The sequence below is a fragment of the Hemitrygon akajei genome, unplaced genomic scaffold, assembly GCF_048418815.1.
Source record: "Hemitrygon akajei unplaced genomic scaffold, sHemAka1.3 Scf000058, whole genome shotgun sequence".
In the NCBI taxonomy this organism is placed as follows: Eukaryota; Metazoa; Chordata; class Chondrichthyes; order Myliobatiformes; family Dasyatidae; genus Hemitrygon; species Hemitrygon akajei.
Window position 1 is genome coordinate 5,393,369 of NW_027331944.1, and position 19,206 is coordinate 5,412,574.

Consider the following 19,206-nt stretch of genomic DNA (forward strand, 5'->3'; position numbering starts at 1 on the left):
CCCGCAGGAGGAAGGGGATGGGGGAGAGAGATCCCACAGGATGGGGGATGGGGACGAGAGATCTCACAGGAGAAAGGGTGTTGTGGAAGAGAGATCCCACAAGAGGAAGAGGATGGGGGAGAGAGATCCCGCAAGAGGAGGGGGGAATGGGGGTGCGAGATCCCACAGGAGGATGGGAGATGGGGGTGTGAGTTCCCACGGGAAGAAGGAGCATGGGGAAAAGGCATTCCACTGGAGGATGAGGAAAGGGTAATAGAGAGCCTACAGGAGGAATGGGGATGGCGACAAGATCTCTAATAATCGAAGGGGGATTGGGATAAAAATTCCCACAGGTGGATTCCAAGGGTAAACGATAATCGTACAAGACGAGAGGATGCAGAAAATTTTTGTACGTGTGTGTTGGGTCTGAACAGAGATCCAGAGGAGATGCGGCCTCGCTCTCCGTGTATCTGGTAGTGAGCAAAATCACGCACTATCAAGGGCAGGGGAACACAATCTCACAATGTTATTTCTTTCCTTCTCACTGGGACAGTCTACTGACGGTCTCTTGTCCCTCACCGAGAAGGGGGTGTGAATCTCTGACCCACCTCCTGCAGTCAGTGTCGGTCTGGGTGTCAGTAACATTGTCAATGGACGTGTCACAGGCAGCAGGAAACACGGCCATTCCTGTGATTTACTGCCATTAAACCAATGGCCGTTGTTCACTGATCTGATGAAGTCTCCAACATCCCTTCACAAGGAACCACAGAACCCTCCCGTCCTTGGGGAATTACTGACCGATCCCCTGGGCATTTGTTACAATTCTTCACAATCTGATTTATCACAGTTTAACCCAAATCCCTTTACATTGTAATGACACAATAGAACAGTTTCACAGTTCCGAATGAGAGATAAATCAAGTTACCTCAACTCCTGGCACTTGTGCAACCCGGGTCCCAGCCTCTGTATTCCTTCACACTGAATGTGGCAGTCCTCCAGGTCGAGACGTTTTATTGCATAACAGAGTCCGATGACATGAGACAGGACGGCGCAGTCAATCGGGGTCAGTGTCATTCCACTGAATGAAAGTGTTTCCTCAAATCCCAGTGCGGCCTGAGTCAGCCAGCGATTCTGAGACTCAAACAGGTAGTGCAATGTGTTCAGAAGTCTCCTTTTACCAGCTTCACTCTCTGTGTTTCCGTTCTGGCGTTTAACCTCCTCCTTCACCCAGTCAATCACCCGGCATATTGTTTCATGAGGAAATGGACCCAGAAACTCCACCAGGCCCCGAGCTGTCATTGGGTTGGAGAGACCAGCAACAAAATGGAGAAATACCTCAAATCGCCCATCTGTCTTGTTGTGGGCATCAGTGAGGAATTTCAGGATATCCCCGGGATGTGGATTCAGGAATTGTGCGACTGCAGCTACAAACTCTTGGATGGTGAGGTGTGGGAATGTGTACACTACGCTCTGGGCAGAATCCTCTCTCTCCAAAAGCTCCATCAGGAACCCGGACAGGAACTGGGAAGGCTGCAGACTGTAGTTGACCAAATCTCCATCTGTAAACACAACCTTCTTCTCCATCACTCCTCTGAAGGCCATCTGACCAACCCTGAGTAACACATCACGGGGCTTCCCAATCTCACGGCCGTGGTTTTTCAGGATGTTGTAAATATAGTAGGAGTACAGTTGGGTGATGGTCTTGGGAACTCGCTGTGGGTCCCTGACTCTTTGTGTGAAGAAGGGGCCCAGTGCCAGAGCGAGGATCCAGCAGTAGGAGGGGTTGTAGCTCATGGTGTACAGGATCTCATTCTCCTTCACATAATTGAAAACAGCTTCGGCCACCGTCTGATCTTCAAAATGTCTGATGAAATATTCCTTCCGTTCCTCATCAACAAATCCCAGGATTTCAGCCCAGACACTGATATCCGCCTTTTCCAATAAATGTAACACAGTGGGACGGGTGGTCACCAGCACTGAACACCCTGGGAGCAGCTTGCCCTGGATTAAACTGTACACAATGTCAGACACTTCACACCACCACTCGGGATCTGGGCACTGGTGCTTGGGTTCTGTATCTCTCCGACTGTCCGCAAAATTGATTTTGTGTTTGAATTCATCTAAACCATCGAATATAAACAGTAATCCCTCTGGGTTCTTCCAGACTTCTCTCAGGATATTCCCAAAGTAAGGATACTGATCCAGAATCAGTTCCCTCAGGTTTATTCTACAATTAATGGTGTTTAAATCTCGGAAATTGAAACTGAAGACAAACTGGAATTGTTGGTATATTTTCCCCATGGCCCAGTCATAAACAATCTTTTGTACCATCGTTGTTTTCCCGATCCCCGGGACTCCGGCCACTGCTGCTGAACTCCCAGATTTGGATTTACTCCGGGAAATGCTGCTCTGGAATAACTGATCAGTACGGATTTTTTCCAGCTGTCTGCGGAGTTGTTTCTCTCTATAATCCTCATGGTCTCTGCCTCTTGCCAGCAGCTCATGTTCCACCAGTGTCCGATCTCGAACAGTAGAAATGACCGTGAGCTCAGCGTATCGATCAGCCAGCTGGAAAACCTTCACCTTCTCCCTCATCAGGATCGTGTTCACTCTCAGGGTTTCAGTTTGTGCCCGCAGAGTCTCCTTGTGCTTCTGTTGAACATCTTCCATGGGAACAGAGAAAATAATCAAAATGTTAAATGGCTCATCTGACAAAGAACTTTATAACGGTATTTCAGCATTCAGTGTTTGTGATTACATGAATAAATTGAATGCTTCCATGGATATTAGGTCAGAAAGTAAAATTCTGTTCACAGACACGGAATTGACAGCAATGGATGTCCCTGAAAATGTCCAATCCTCATGTTCTGGTTCTAGTTATTTGTGAAGGTGAACATCCCCCGATTGCACTTTCTGAGGAAGCTTAAACAAGCATCACTCCCCACTAACATCTTAACTACATTCTACAGAGGCGTGGTTGAGAGTGTGCTGACCTTTTGCATCACAACCTGGTACTCCAGCTGCAGTGCTGCCGACAAAAAAGCCTTGCAGGGGGTGGTTAGGGGAGCAGAGAAGGTTATTGGGGTCTCCCTACCTTCTGTCCAAGACCTCTTTCAATGTCGATGCCTCCAGAAGACACGGTACATCATTAAAAACCCCTCACACCCTCTCCATGAACTGTTTGTTCTTCTGCCATCAGGTAAACGTTACAGGAGCATCAAAACTAAAACCACAAGGCTACTGAACAGCTTCCTCCCACAGGCAGTCAGACTGCTAAATAGCTGCTCTATCTGACTCTGCTTTGGACACTTTTAACTTGCACCGGACACTTATAACTTGATTTAAAGCGACATGTGGCTGTTGTGTTTTATTATTTATTGTTGTGTTTATTATTTAGTGTTGCGTTTGTTATGTTATGATTGCACTGTTCCTGGGAAACGCTGTCTCATTCTACCCTGCAGAGCTGATGTACGGTTGGAACAACAATAAAGTTTTTGAATCTTGAATATCCTATTGCAGTCCTGACTGCACTCCCGTTACAACAACATTTCACTATATTTAAAGCATTGTTTGCCTCATTAACAGAGGATGTTAATGTTGATCTGGTGTGGAACTATGGAGAGCAGGACACTGTGCATTTTGGCCAATCTGCACACTGGGGAGTCACAGGTGTCCACTGCTCTTGCATCAAAACAGGAGCAGAATACGCGGGAAATACTCAAGTCGGGCAGCGTCTGGGGGAGAATCACAGTGAAGTTGCGGATCGATAACCCATCGGAACGACAGGAATGAAAATGGGTAGTTTTCAATGGCAGTGATGGAGGATTGGTGGAAAGATGGAATCTGTGTTAATGGAAGAAGCCACAAACATCTGTCTCAGTGATGTACATCGTGTCTGTGGGAGAGGGTGGTGAAGTCTTGGCAACTGCTACTCATCAGTCTTGCTGTGGGGGTGTGGGGCTCTGTCTAATGAGGCCTCCGTCTGTCAGAGTAGACCATGGATATCCTGCCCCTGCAAGCCGGGACACTCCGATATGGAGAGGAAGCTTCTGCCGATGTAGCAAGCTCCCTCTTTCCAGGCATCTGATGTACACAAAGGAACGGCAGAGACTGACACAGCTTGGCACCAGAGGTGTCGCAGGAGATGCCAGTCTGCGTTGAACACCATTTAACACTGACTCAGGGACTCCAGCTCCAGGCTTTTCCCATTGGGTTTACTCCCAAACTCACTGGCTCCATATGAGGCCTAGATCTTGTGACATGCCCCACTGTAAAATGGAAAACTTTTCTGAATGCGATCCAAATAGATCATTACATCACATCGGTGCAATGAGGTTGTACAAGGAAAAATGGAACAGAATAGTTCAGGGAAACAGTGTTTCAGTTGCCGAGAAAATGCAGTGCAGGCAGACGATGAGGTAGAAGGCCAAAGGATCATCGGGAGGTCAGCGTTGAGTTTTTTTGGGACTATGTTCCTAAACTGTAGAATTCAACACCTTAAACTACAGTACTGTGCAGAAGTCTGAGGTGTATATTAGGACTGACACATTTTGTCTTTTATTTTCTAGTTTGCACTTTATCCCGTTGTGATGCTGTTTGAACGGCATCGTCTGGATGAAAGGTGCTTTATAAATAAATCATTATTACTATCATTATTATTATTATTATTATTATTATTATTATTATTATTATTATTATTATTATTATTATTATTATTATTATTATTATTATTATTATTATTATTATTATTATTATTATTATTATCTTAGCCTAAACTGGTAAAACCTGAGGTACAGGTATAGCCAAGCACACTCATGTCTCAATTGATAGGAGATTTCAGACTATTCTCGTGGTGTATAGTGTTATGGGTTTTCGAAGATTTACACAAGTATCGCCGTGTGGGCCTAATTTATTAATACTATTCTGTAAAGCCTTTAGGATGATACCAGTTATTGATATTACGATTGGGATAAATAATACCCTGTTCGTGTTCCATAGTCTTTCATTTTTCCCTTTCAATTCAACATATTTCAGGTATTCTTTTTTACTAATTCATTTCTGTAAGTTATGTGTGTTTGGAATGGCTATATATATTTAAAAAGTTGCTTTTGCTTGTTTATCCTGTAAAATTACATCCGAACGCAGATCATGTATTATCCTATCTGAAATAATGATCGGACGCAGTATGATATGAAGGACTCTAACTCTAAAAGTGGAAGAGGCTTGTACGTTTAGTAAATTATGGTGTTTTTCATCAGTTGTAGTTTAAGCAATGTTTTTGTGAATGTTGTCCGCCATTTTATTCTGCTTGTGCAAGTAATGAGATTCAGTTGAACTACTGCAGGATCTTGTAAAGTCGGATTGTTTGTAGTTTCTCTAATAATTTTCAGGATATATCGTCTTGGACCTATGAGTTGTTCATTCTGTATTATTGATAACTACATGTGTCAACATCCTTGTCCTGTATTGCTACAATGATCCCTTCTGTTTCTGGGAAGAGGTCTCCAACTCTGAGACAGGGGCTCGACGCTTCCTTGTCGACATCTAATCGGCTCAGATCGTGTGGATGTCCTCCGTGGGGAGTCAGACTCTTCCACTGGTTAACGTTTTCTACTATTATGATAGTTTCTTCACTTTTATGGGTTATGCTTTCATTTACGTTCAGTGATGTGCACCCCTTATCAGATTTGCATATGCGTGTATGGAGTGCTGAATCTTGCTTGCGTTATGAAAGTATGTCAATAGAGCTAATTGTGGATTTCAGAAAAGGCGAGATGAGGGAACACGACACACCAGTCCTCACAGAGGGATCTGATGTGGAAAGAGTGAGCAATTCCAAATTCCTGGCTGTCAATATCTCCGAATATCTAACCTGGACCCAATATATCGATGCAGCTACAAAGAAGGCACAACAGTGGCTATATTTCATCAGGAGTTTCCAACATCACTTGAATATTTCTACAGATGTAACTTGCAGAGCATTGGAACTGGCTGCATCACCATCTGGTTCACGAGGAACGGAGTAAGGCGCACACTCAACGATTCAGGAGCAACTTCTCCTCTACCATGCAGTTTCTGAATGGACATTGAACCCATCGATAGTGACTCACTAATCTCTTTTTAAATTTCTATTTCTGCACTACTTATTTAGTTTAATATTTCATATAATCACACAGACATGCACAGCTATATATGTTCAACTTCCAGGCCCTGAAGCCACTTCGCTGCTCAGCCAGATCCACCGTCTGACAGGCCACATGTCTCGCATGGATAACTCCAGGTTACCGAAAGCAGTACTCTACGGAGAACTCTCTCAGGGCGAGGGAGATCGTGGTGCCCCGCGCAGGAGGTAAAAGGACCAAATTAAGCAGAGGCTCTCTCAGGTAAATATGGTCAACGAGTGGCAGCCGCTGATCCACGGAAAAGCCAGGAATTTTGAGGAACCCAGAAGAGCGACTGCTGAAAAGAAGAGGGGATGCAAGAAGGATCCAACTACCCAAGCGCCTGCATCCCAGCTGTCCCTCTGTCCCAACTGCTCCCGAGTCCACAGATCCAGAATTGGCCCCTACCGTCACCAACAATCGTGTCGTCATCCAGTACCACCAACCCCCCCTCACAGACACACACACACACACACACACACACACACACACACACACACACACACACACACACACACACACACACACACACACACACACCTATTTGGGAAGAGAACAGGATTTAGGGTATGTTTCATGATCATTAATGCTTGGTGGAACCCCGGAATGTCCATGCCCTCAAACCCTTTTGTTCCCCGGATCTGGAGTACCTGGTGCTGCTGTGTAAACCTTTCCGGCTGCCAAGGGAGTTCCCAGCTGTTATTATCACAGCTGTGTAATAACAACATCCCCCAGTTGTGTGTTATTGTCACAGAGGGGAGATGATTTCCTTCAGAAATCAAACCACAAAATTTGTATCAACAGTTCCGTGTGAACAGCACTTGCCGTGTGACCGACTGCTTACATTGCCGGTGATCAGCAGGAGCTCAAGAAATTCAGCTCCGATCTGTGCAAAGTCATCCAGGCAGCGAAACGACAATACAGAGATCGTATTCAGGCACAGCTCTCCACCAACAACACACACAGCTTATGGCAAGCTCTGCACCCCAATGCAGACTTCAGAGCTAAGTGCAGTGGTGCTGCCAACATCGCTGCCTGTCTCCCAGAGGATCTAAGTCTCTTTACGCTCGGTTCGATATCGCCAACACTGAGACCCCGAGGAGAGCCGACAAAGCGACCTGCACATTGGTCATCTCTGAGGCTGAAGTTCGCAGGTGTTTTCAACGAGTGGACAGTCGCAAGCCTGCGGGACCGGACGGCGTCCCAGGGCGGGTACTCAGGATGCGCGCGGCACAACTGGCAGGTGTATTTACGGATATTTATAATCTCACCCTCTCCTAGTGTAGAGTTCCCTCCTGCTTCAAATCATCCACCATTGTTCCTGTACCTAAAGCAACTAAGGCAACATGTCTGAACGTCTGGCGTCCTGTCGCACTCACCTTAATAATAAGCAAATGCTTTGAGAGTCTGGTCAAGGACTGCATCTGCAGCTTGTTACCACCCACACTGGACCCCCTACAATTCACCTACCGACACAACCGATCAACAGATGACACAATAGCCACTGCTCTGCACACCTCCTTAAACATCTGGAGAAGAGGGATGCTTATGTGATAATGATGTTATTAGACTACAGTTCAGCATTCAATACCATCATTCCCTCCAGGCTTGACAAGAAGCTCAGAGACCTCGGCCTTCACCCTGCCTTGTGCAGCTGGATCCTGGATTTCCTGTCAGATCGCCAGCAAGTGGTAAGAGTGGGCTCCCTCATCTCTGCCCCTCTGACCCTCAACACAGGAGCCCCTCAGGGCTGTGACCTAAGCACCCTCCTTTACTCTCTGTATGCAAATGACTGTGTCGCCACCCACAGCTCCAATCTGCTAGTTAAAGTTGCTGAGGATACTATATTTATTGGCCAAATCTCAAATAATAACGAGGCAGCCTACACAGAAGAAGTCACCACCCTGACACAGTGGTGACAAGAAAACAACTTCTCCCTCAATGTCGCAAAAACAAAGGAGCTGGATGGAATGTCGCAAAGACAAGAGGAATGGAGACAAGCTAACCCCTATTGACATCAATGGATCTGGGGTTGAGAGAGTGAACAGCTTTAAGTTCCTCGGCATTCACATCACTGAGGACCTCACGTGGTCTGTACACATCAATTGTGTGGTGAAAAAAGGGACAACAGCACCTCTTTCACCTCAGATAAAACCATAGAACCGTAGAGCATTACAGCACAGAAACAGGCCTTTTGGCCCTTCTTGTCTGTGCCGGACCATTTTTCTGCCTAGTCGCACTGACCTGCATCTGGTCAATATCCCTCCATACACCTCTCATCCATATACCTGTTGAAGTTTTTCTTAAATGTCAAAAGTGATCCCGCATTCACCACTTCATCTGGCAGCTGATTCCACACTCCCACCACTCTCTGTGTGAAGAAGCACCTTCCCCAATGTTCCCTTTAAACTTTTCCCCTTCACCCTTAACCCATGACCTCTGTTTTTTTTTTCTCCCCGAGCCTCAGTGGAAAAAGCCTGCTTGTATTCCCTCTATCTATACCCATCTTAATTTTATACACCTCTATCAAATCACCTCTCATTCTCCAACACGCCAGGGAATAAAGTCCTAACCTATTCAAACTTTCCCTGTAACTCAGTTTCTCAAGTCCCGGCAACATCTTTGTAAACCTTCTCTGCATTTTTTCAACCTTATTAATATCCTTCCTGTAATTAGGTGACCAAAACTGCATACAATACTCCAAATCCGGTCTCACCAATGTCTTATACAACCTCACCATTACATTCCAACTCTTATACTCAGTACTTTGATTTATAAAGGCCAATTTACCAAAAGCTCTCTTTACGACCCTATCTACTTGTGACGCCACTTTTAGGGAATTATGTATCTATACTCCCAGATTCCTCTGTTCTACTGCCGTCCCCAGTGTCCTACCATTTACCTTGTATGTTCTAACTTGGTTTGACCTTCCGAAGTGCAATACCTCACACGTGTCCGCATTAAACTCTATCTGCCGTTTTTCAGCCCATTCCTCCAACTGGTCCAAATCCCTCTGCAAGCTTTGAAACCCTTCCTCACTGTCTACTACACCTCCAATCTTTGTATCATCAGCAAATTTGCTGATCCAATTTGCCACATTCTCATCCAGGTCATTGAGATAGATGACAAATAACAATGAACCCAGCACTGATCCCCGTGGCACATCACTAGTCACAGGCCTCCACTCAGAGTAGCAATCCTCCACTACCACTCTCTGGCTTCTTCCATTGAGCCAATGTCTAATCCAATTTACGTCCTCTCCATGTATACCTAGCGACTGAATCTTCCTAACTAACCTCCCATGCGGGACCTTGCCAAAGGCCTTACTGAAGTCCATGTATACAACATCCACTGCCTTCCCTTCATCCACTTTCCTGGTAACTTCCTCGATAAACTCTAATAGAGTGGTTAAACATGACCTACCACGTGCAAAGCCATGCTGACTGTTTCTAATAAGTCACTGTCTATCCAAATACCTGGAGATCCTATCTCTTAGTTTTCCTTCCAATAATTTACCTACTACCGATGTCAAACTTACCGGCCTATAATTTCCCGGATTACTTCTTGAGCCTTTTTTAAATAACGGAACTACATGAGCTATCCTCCAATCTCTTGGCACCTGACGCATGGATATCGACATTTTAAATATTTCTGCCAGTGCCACTGGAATTTCAACATTAGTCTCCTTCAAGGTCCAAGGGAATACCCTGTCAGGTCCTGGGGATTTATCTACTCTGATTTGCCTCAAGACAGCAAGCACCTCCTCCTCTTTAATCTGTATAAGTTCCATGACCTCCCTACTTGTTTGCCTTGTTTCCATAGACTCCATGCTAGTTTCCTTAGTAAATACAGATGCAAAAAAACCATTTAATATCTCTCCCATTTCAGCTGGTTCCATACATAGCCGACCACTCTGATCTTCAAGATGATCAATTTTATCCCTTACTGTCCTTTTGCTCTTAACATACCTGTAGAAGCTCTTAGGATTATCCTTCACCCTGACTGCCAAGGCAACCCCGTGTCTTCTTTTAGCACTCCTGATTTCTTCCTTAAGTATTTTCTTGCTCTTTTTATACTCCTCAAGCATCTTATTTCCTCCCTGTTGCCTATACATGTTATACATCTCTCTCTCTTCTTCTTTATCAGAGTTCCAATATCCCTCGATAGCCAAGGCTCCTTATTCTTATTCATTCTGCGTTTAACCCTGACAGGAACATACAAACTCTGCACTCTCAAAATTTCTCCTTTGAAGGTCTCCCACTTACCAATCACATCCTTGCCAGAGAACAACCTGCCCCAATCTACGATTTTTAGATCCCTTCTCATTTCTTCAAACTTGGCCCTTTTCAGGTTTAGAACGTCAACCCGAGGACCAGATCTATCTTTATCCATGATCAAGTTGAAACTAATGATGTTATGATCACTGGAACGAAAGTGTTCCCCTACACAGGCTTCCGTCACCTGCCCTAACTCCTTTCCTAATAGGAGATCTAATATTGCATCCTCCCTAGTTGGTACATCTATATATTGATTTAGAAAACTTTCCTGAACACATTTTACAAACTCTAACCCATCTAGACGTTTAACAGTATGGGAGTCCCAATCAATGTGTGGAAAATTAAAATCCTCTACAATCACAAATTTCTGTCTCCTGCAGTTGTCTGTTATCTCTTTGCAGATTTGCTCCTCCAATTCTCGCTGACTATTGGGTAGTCCATCATACAACCCTATTAATGTGGTCATACCTTCCTGTTTCTCAGCTCCACCCATATGGCCTCAGTAGACAAGCCATCTAATCTGTCCTGCCGAAGCACTGCTGTAATATTTTCCCTGACAAGCAAAGCCACCACCCACCCTTCATCCCTCTGTCTCTATCACGTCTGAAACATCGGAACCCTGGAACACTGAGCTGCCAGTCCTGCCCCTCCTGTAGCCAAGTTTCAGTAATGGCTATGATGTCATAATTCCATGTGTCAATCCAGGCCCTCAGCTCGTCTGTCTTTCCCACAATACTCCACGCTTTGAAATATACACACCTCAGAAGATTATTACAACCACACACAACCTTGCTATTTGTGACTTTGCATGAACTGCCAACATCATTTATTTTTACCCTCGTTCCACTATCTATTCTGGCACTCTGGTTCCCACCTAGTTTAAACCCTCCCCTATAAAACTAGCAAACCTCCCTGCAAGTATATTGGTCCCCTTGTAGTTCAGGTGTAACCCGTCTCTCTTGTACAGGTCCCACCTGCCCCTGAAGAGGTCCCGATGATCTAGAAATCTGAAACACTGCCCTCTATACCAGTTTCTCAGCCACGTGTTCATCTGCCAGAGCATCGCACTCTTACCCTCACTGGCACGTGGCACAAGCAGCAATGCGGAGATTACTACCCTCTATGTCCTGTTTTTCAAGCTCTCTGTACTCACTCTTCAGGACATCCTGACTCTTTCTACCTATGTCATTGGTACCGATGTGTACCACGACATCTGGCTGATCACCCTCCCACCTGAGAATGCTGTGCAGGCGATCAGAGACATCCCTGACCATGGCACCCGGGAGGCAACAAACCATCCGGGAATCTCTGTCACGACAATAGAATCTCCTGTCTGTACCCCTGACTATGGTGTCCCCTATCACTACCGCTCTCCTCTTCCTCCTCCCTCCGTTCTGCACTGCAGAACCAGACTCAGTGCCAGAGATCCCCCCACCCCACCGCCGCAGCTTGTCCCAGGTAAGCCTCCCCCCCAACAGTATCCAAATTGGTATACCAATTTTGGAGGGGAATGGCCACAGAAGAACCCTGCATTAACTGCCCTTTCCCCTTCACTCGCCTGACGGTAACCCAATTACCTGTGCCCTGTTCCTTAGGTGTAACTACCTCCCGGAAGCTACTATCTATAAAATGCTCAGTCTCCCGAATGATCCGGAGGTCATCCAGCTCCTGCTCCAGTTCCCTAATGCGGTCTGTTAGGAGCTGCAGCTGGATGCACTTCCTGCAGGTATCGTTGTCAGGGACCCTGGATGTCTCCCTGACTTCCCACATCCTGCAAGAGGAGCATTCCGACATCCTGCCTGGCATATTCTCTAGTCTGAACAAAAAAAAAAAAGAAAAACAGAAAAACAGATGGTTGAGATGGTTGAGGACGTTTGGGATGGGCCCCTAAATGCTAACGATTTTCTATAGGGGCACAATTTTGTGCATCCTGACTGGCTGCATCACTGCCTGGTATGGGAACTGTACTTCTCTCAATCGCAGGACTCTGCAGAGAGTGGTGCGGACAGCCCAGTGGATGTGTAGGTGTGAACTTGCTACTGCTAAGGGCATTTCAGAGATAGGGGGTAAAAAGTGCCCGAAGGATCATTCTGGACCCAAGTCACACCAAGCACAAACTGTTCCAGCTGCTACCATCCGGGAAACGGTACCGCAGCGTAAAAGCCAGGACCAACAGGCTCCGGGACAGCTTCTTCCACCAGGCCATCAGACTGATTAATTCACGCTGATACAATTCTATTTCCACAATTGTATACATAAATACAGACTCACTGCACACACTTTACTGTAATCGTGCTGCTGGCGCAGAAAAACAATCTTCACGACATGTGCCCATGATTTTAACCCTGATCCTGAAATTATTTATCTGGCTGTTGTCTCATTTTTTAGATCTGTTATTCATCATCCTCATACTGTCCTCGTTCATATCAATCCAAGTGCGCTCCAGTGCACATGGGGTTTTCCAGAAATTGCTATTTCAGTTCTTATTTTTTTGCATATTTTCCAGATCTGTTTCAGACCAGGATATTTTACCAAAATTATACGTCAATATGGGCACAGTGAGTGTTTACTACCTTCGTTATATTTTTACTGTTCAGCTCTGTTTGGCAGATTTTCCTGATCCTTGATGAAAATTCAAAGTTTGTTCAGCCTCGCTGTAAATGCAGATTTTCTTCAGCCTTGAAGTAAATTTTGTTGGAAGGTTTTCCTTTATCACATTATTATCTATTTTCTTTGCTTATTGATATCCTAAATATACGTTTCAAATTCTGTTACATTGCATCCTGATGCTCTGTTTGATATTCTACCGGCTCTATTGCATCTTTCTTTATGTTTAATCATGTTCTGTACTTTCCTAGTCTAAAGTTCATGCTTATATATTTGGAAATTAGTTCCATTATTTGAATTATTTGTTTCAGCTTTCCTGCTGCAAGAGCAAATAATTTCAAATCATCAATGTATAGCTGTGTCAAGGTATAATTCGTATTTTCTTCTGTTAGATACCTGATTTTTATCTGTTTCAGTAAATTATGAGTGGGCTTAAAGCTAGACAAAACCATAGTGGGCTTAGTGAGTCGCGCTGGAAAATCCCTCCATTTATTTTGATAGTGGTCGTTGTTCCTCTGTGGTTGTTAATAGGACGATTATTTTACGCGAATGCTTCATCAGTTGTAGAAATTTCACAAGTATTGTATGAATTTTATATATATTTACAACTTCTCTTAAACACAAGGAACAGAATCAGATGTGTTATTTTTCTGATTGACAATATAACACTGAAAGTTTTCTGCTTTCCACAGGGTTTGAAATAGAATTACATAATCTGTTATCTGTTGTTCAAACCCGAATGGTATACTGTCTGCTTTCCTGTGAGTGTATTGTGGTTATCTAAGTTGTTACCTGAGTTGTTATTAGTTACGAGATGTACGATGCTATAATTTTAGATATAAAATTGTCTTATTATTATTAAGAGCCAATAATAACATAGTAGGTGACCATTTAGTAGTCTTATAAATGCAGAATAAAGCTGTCGTTGAGGCTGGTGGTACATACCTTCAGCCTTTTATATGTTCTGCCCCATGGGAGTATGGCAGAGAGGATGTATGAGCTGGTTTGGGGTTCAGTAGCAAGGCTTTGGGTCGGGTTTGTGTCTTGCCAGCTTGATTGAGTTCCTCCAGGAGGTGACAAAGGTGATGGGTGCAGTTACACATGGATATTGTCTACTTGTATATTGGTAGAGTGTTTGACAAAGTCCCACATGGGAGGTTCATACAGAATATTAACATGCTTGAGAACTGTGGGGAATTGTCCTGGCTGCCGGGGACACAAACTGGGAGAAATGTCTTGGCTGGCGGGTGGTGAATCTGTGAAATTAATGTCATAGACGGCTGAGGAAGACACTTCATTGGATATATTTAAAATGCAGGTCGATATGTGCCTGATTAGGAAGAGTGTCAACGTTTACTTGGATAATGGGGTAGAGAGGAATTGAAGAGCAAATTCACTGAGCCGAATGGCTTAATTCTGCTACTAGGTCTTATGGTTTTAAGGAGCATCTGGAGTATTGTGTTCACTTCTGATTGTCCAGCTCTTGGAAGGATTGGAGAGGGTGCAGAACAGGTTCATCAGGATGTTGCCTGGGTTCGGTGGCATGTGCTACAAGTAGAGGTTTGATAAACCTGGTTTGTTTATTCTGGAGTTAGAATAGAGATCTGACTGAGGTGTACAAGTTTGAGAGATATGAGTCTGGGTCGACAGCCTGTATTTTGTTTGTTATTTATTTTACATATGACTGTTGTCTGATACCAGAGGGCATTTGGTTAAGGTGAGGTGGGGTAAATTTACAGCAATTGTGGGTAGTTTTTTAACAGAGTTGTGGGTGCCTGGAATTTACTGTCTGGGTCAACATGGCTTTGTGAAGGGAAGGTCGTGCCTCACGAGGCTAATTGAGTTTTTTGAAGAGGTAACAAAAAGCAATTGATGAAGGTACGGTAGTAGATGTGGTCTACATGGATTTTTGCAAGGCATTTGACAAGGTCCCTCACGAGAGACTCATCCAGAAAATCATGAGGCACGGGATAAGTGGAACTTTGGCTGTTTGGATAAATAATTGGCTTACAGGAAGAAAGCAGAGGGTAGTAGTGGAAGGGAAGTATTCTGCCTGGAGGTCGTTGACTAGTGGAGTGCTGCAGGGATCTGTCCTGGGACCCCTGCTATTTGTGATTTTTTATAAATGACCTGGATGTAGAGGTGGAAGAATGGGTGAGTGAATTTGTGGATGACATGAAGATTAGAGGAGTTGTGTATGGAGCTGTAGGTTGTCGAAGGTTACAAGAGGATATAGACAGGGTGCAGATTTGGGCAGAAAAGTGGCAGATGGGATTCAATCCGGATAAGTGTGATGTGATGCATTTTGGAAGGACAAACCAGAATGCTGAGTACAAGTTTAATCGTTGGTTACTTAAGAGTGTGAATGAACAGAGGGACCTTTGGGTTCAAATACATACATCCCTTAACGTCGCTGCATGGGTTGATAGGATAGTTAAGAACTCCTAAGGGATGCAAGGCTTCATTAATAGGGGGATTGAGTTCAAGAGTAGAGAAGCCAAGTTGCAAATCTACAAATCTCTGGTGAGACCGCACTTAGATTATTGTGTTCAATTCCGGTCACCTCATTATAGGAAGGATGTGGAAGCTATGGAGAGGGTGCAGAGGAGATTTACCAGGACGTTGCCTGGTTTGGAGAACCAGTCATGTGAAGCAAGGTTAGCAGAGCTGGGACTTTTCTCTTTGGAGCGTAGAAGGATGAGAGGGCAGTTGATAGAGGTCTAAAAAATTATGAGAGGCATAGATAGGGTGGATTGCTAGAACCTGTTTCCCAGGGCACCAATAGCAAACACTAGAGGGCATATGTACAAAGTTAAGGGAGGGAAGTTCAGGGGAGACATCAGGGTTAAATTTTTTACAAAGGGTTGTGGGTGCCTGGAACAACTTGCCAGGGATGGTGGTGGAGGCTAAAACATTAAGGGTTTTTAAGAACCTCTTGGACAGGCACATGGATGAAAGAAAACTAGAGGGTCACGGGGTAGTGTGGGTTTAGTACTCTTTTTAAAGGAATACATGGGTCGGCACAACATCCGGGGCCGAAGAGCCTGTACTGTGCTGTAGTATTCTAGTGTCTAGAGTCTAGTGACTAGGGTCCTGTCGGAGGCAACTATGTTATAGATGCTCCTAGTTATACATGAATGTGCAGGAAATGCAAGGAAATGGTCAATAATATAAGAAAGGATACCAAAGTATTTTTTTTTCTTTCCCAGATATATAAAGAGTGAAAAAAGGGAGAGGGTCAATATCGGACCACTAGAAACTGCTGTTGTAGTTGCAGTAACGGGTGAAAAGGAAATGTCAGACAAACTCTGTGGAAGTCACTGGCAGAATTCCAAAAGGTAAAGAACATCAACGAACAGAATTGCGTGTAGAGCTATTACAAAGGAAAAGGGGCTTGGAAGATAAAAGGTCTGAAGATAGAAAAGTCACCTGGACTGGGTCATACAGTGTATCAGGAGCCTGCCTGGGGTGTGCGGGGATTCCCAGAGCGTTAGGACCTGGAGTGAAGGCTTCATCAGAACCAACAGCTGGATTAATAGAAAAATATATTATAGAATATTCAAGCTGCAAAGAGAGATTCGTTGAATTGTTACTTGAATCCAGAGATCAGCGAATGATTAATGGCGAATTTTGATTCCCAGGTTTTGCCAAGTCACAGACTAACACTTGAGATGTGGTTTGAACTGTGCATTTCATCACTCACCGATCAGCTGAGTGGGTAATTCAGATAAACCTTGGCCGATGTTCATGTATTCCTGTGGATCAGGACCTGTTTCAATATAAAAAAAATCCATGGAAACAGAGCTAAAATAATTAAAATAACTAAAATGTTTATCTCAATGTGCCTTTGTGTTCAGTGTGTGGTTTTGACATACCGAGTTCCTGTATTTCCCTCAGTATTCTGTCCAACTTCGGTAACTCAGTCCTCCACATCAGAAAGGATTCCCACATCAGCCTCCGGGCCCGGGAGCCTTTGTCATTCACCAAACTGAGGAAGAGTCTGGAACTCTCTGTCCGGTTTCCCTTCTCTGTCAGTTCAGTGACTTTCTATAAAAGGAAACAATGGACTTATTGTGGAGCAGACAGACAGACATGGAGAATGTGCAGGAAAGTATCTGTTCATGGCCCCGGGTAGCTTCAGAACAGATGCAGTCACTGGGCTGCTACCTCATCCTCTCTGGGTTCAGTCATTAACAGAGAAACAGTAACTGAAGGAAATTCTAAATCAATAGTGTGTAAGAATAAGGATTTCCTGACACCCTGCAGTAGGAACAATGTGATTAATTTCCTCGATCTGTCAATGTGCAGCATTACATCAACAAGATGTGACAACAAGAACAGAAGAGGGGGAGAGAGAGAGAGAGAGAGAGAGAGAGAGAGAGAGAGAGAGAGAGAGAGAGAGAGAGAGAGAGGAGAGAGAGAGAGAGAGAGAGAGAGAGAGAGAGAGAGAGAGAGAGAGAGAGAGAGAGAGAGAGAGAGAGAGAGAGAGAGAGAGAGAGAGAGAGCAAAAACAAATGGATGGCGGGCTTCACTGAATCGTGGCTGACAAAAGTTTATAGTTGGGTACTTAAATCCAACGATAAATATCGAATCGGAAGGATACGTAGGTAGGTGAAAGTGTTGGGTCGAAACTGCTGTCATTAAAAATGAAAAGTCCTGGGAAAGAAGTGATGTCGGATTAGACGATGAGGATGTTAAAAAAACTGCGTAGGTAAAATGACCCTGATGGAAATTATATACAGGCGTGTTAACAGTAGGCAGGATGTGGGCTACAAATTACAACGGGGGTGAGAAGAGGCATGGAAAAAGGTCAATGCTAAAATTGTCACGGGGAGTTTCAATATCCAGGTAGCTTTGGAAAATCAGGTCGGTGCTGAATCCCAAATGAGGGAATTTATAGAATGCCTATGAGATGGCTTTTGAGAGAAGCCTATGGTTGAGCCCACTATAGGAAAGGCGGATCTGGAGTCTGTGTTGTGTATTGCACCAGATTTGATTAGGGAGCTTCAGCTAAATAAACCCTTAAGAGGCAGTGATCATAAAATAGCAGAACTCAGCCAGCAGGTTGAAAGGGAGAAGGTAAAGTTAGAGGTATCAGTGCTACAGTAGAATAAAGGAATTACCTCGGTATGAGAGAGGAGCTGGGCAAAAATAAATTCGAAAATAACACTAACAGGGACAATGGCAGAGCAGGAATGGCTGAAGTTTCTCGGAGCAATTCAGAAGGTGCAGGACAAATGATCACAAAGATGAAGAATTATTCTAAAGGGAGGATGATCATCCGTGGCTGACGAGGTAGTCAAAGCAGCACAAAAGCAAAGGAGAGGGCACAGAGTATTACAAAATATAGTAGAAAGCTGGAGGACTGGGATGTTTCTACAAATCAACAGAAGGCAATTCAAAAACCATAAATAGAGAAAATATGAAATAGGAAGGCAGGCTAGAGAATGATGTAAAATAACTTACCAAAACGTCCGTCTGATATATGAAGATTGAAAGAGAGGAGAGTGGATATTGGACCACCAGAAAATGACAGTGGAGAGGTACTGTCAGGGGACAAGGAAATGTCGGAAGATATTGGTCGGCATTTTGCGTCAGTCCTCACTGTAAAAACACCAGAACGTGCCAGATATTTGAGAATGTCCGGTGGCAGAAGTGAGTGTATTTGCAATTATTGCGGAGAAGGCGCTTGGTAAGCTGAAAGTTCTGAAGATAGATGAGTCCAGATCAACTCACCAGATTACTTCTGAAGGAGGAGGCTGAAGAGATTGTGGAGACATTAGTAACAATCACTCAAGTATCACTGGATTTTGGAATGGTTCCGGAGGACTAATCATTTTAAACTATAGGCCATTTAGTGTGATCAGCGTTTGGGAAGATGTCAGCAGTCGATAATTGAGGATAAGGTTTCGGGGTATTTGGATGCACATGATAGGAAAAAGACCAACATCCATGAAGGGAATCTTGCCTGACAGAACTGTTGGAATTTTTTGAGAGAACAGCATGCTGGGTCGACAACAGAGAGTCAGTGCAAGTTGTTTACTTGGACTTCCCGAGGACCTTTGACCAGGTGTCCCACATAGACCGATGAAAAAATGGACACATCAGTGGCAATTGGAATGTAGTATAGTGAGGTACGTGGCCATATACTTTAGCAGAAATAATGAAGACGTAGACTATTT

The 19,206-nt window shown here is 44.3% G+C and overlaps 1 protein-coding gene across 1 annotated transcript; it reads right to left on the bottom strand.

Moving 5' to 3' along the window:
- Positions 1–900: 900 nt before the first annotated feature.
- LOC140721626 (NACHT, LRR and PYD domains-containing protein 12-like) lies at positions 901–16,975 on the bottom strand. Its single transcript, XM_073036438.1, has 4 exons — positions 16,900–16,975; positions 16,728–16,793; positions 1,552–2,642; positions 901–957 (listed from the first exon to the last, which is right to left on the bottom strand). Exons 1-4 carry the CDS (start codon positions 16,973–16,975, stop codon positions 901–903), a joined length of 1,290 nt encoding a protein of 429 aa, XP_072892539.1.
- Between the last annotated feature and the right edge of the window lie 2,231 nt (positions 16,976–19,206).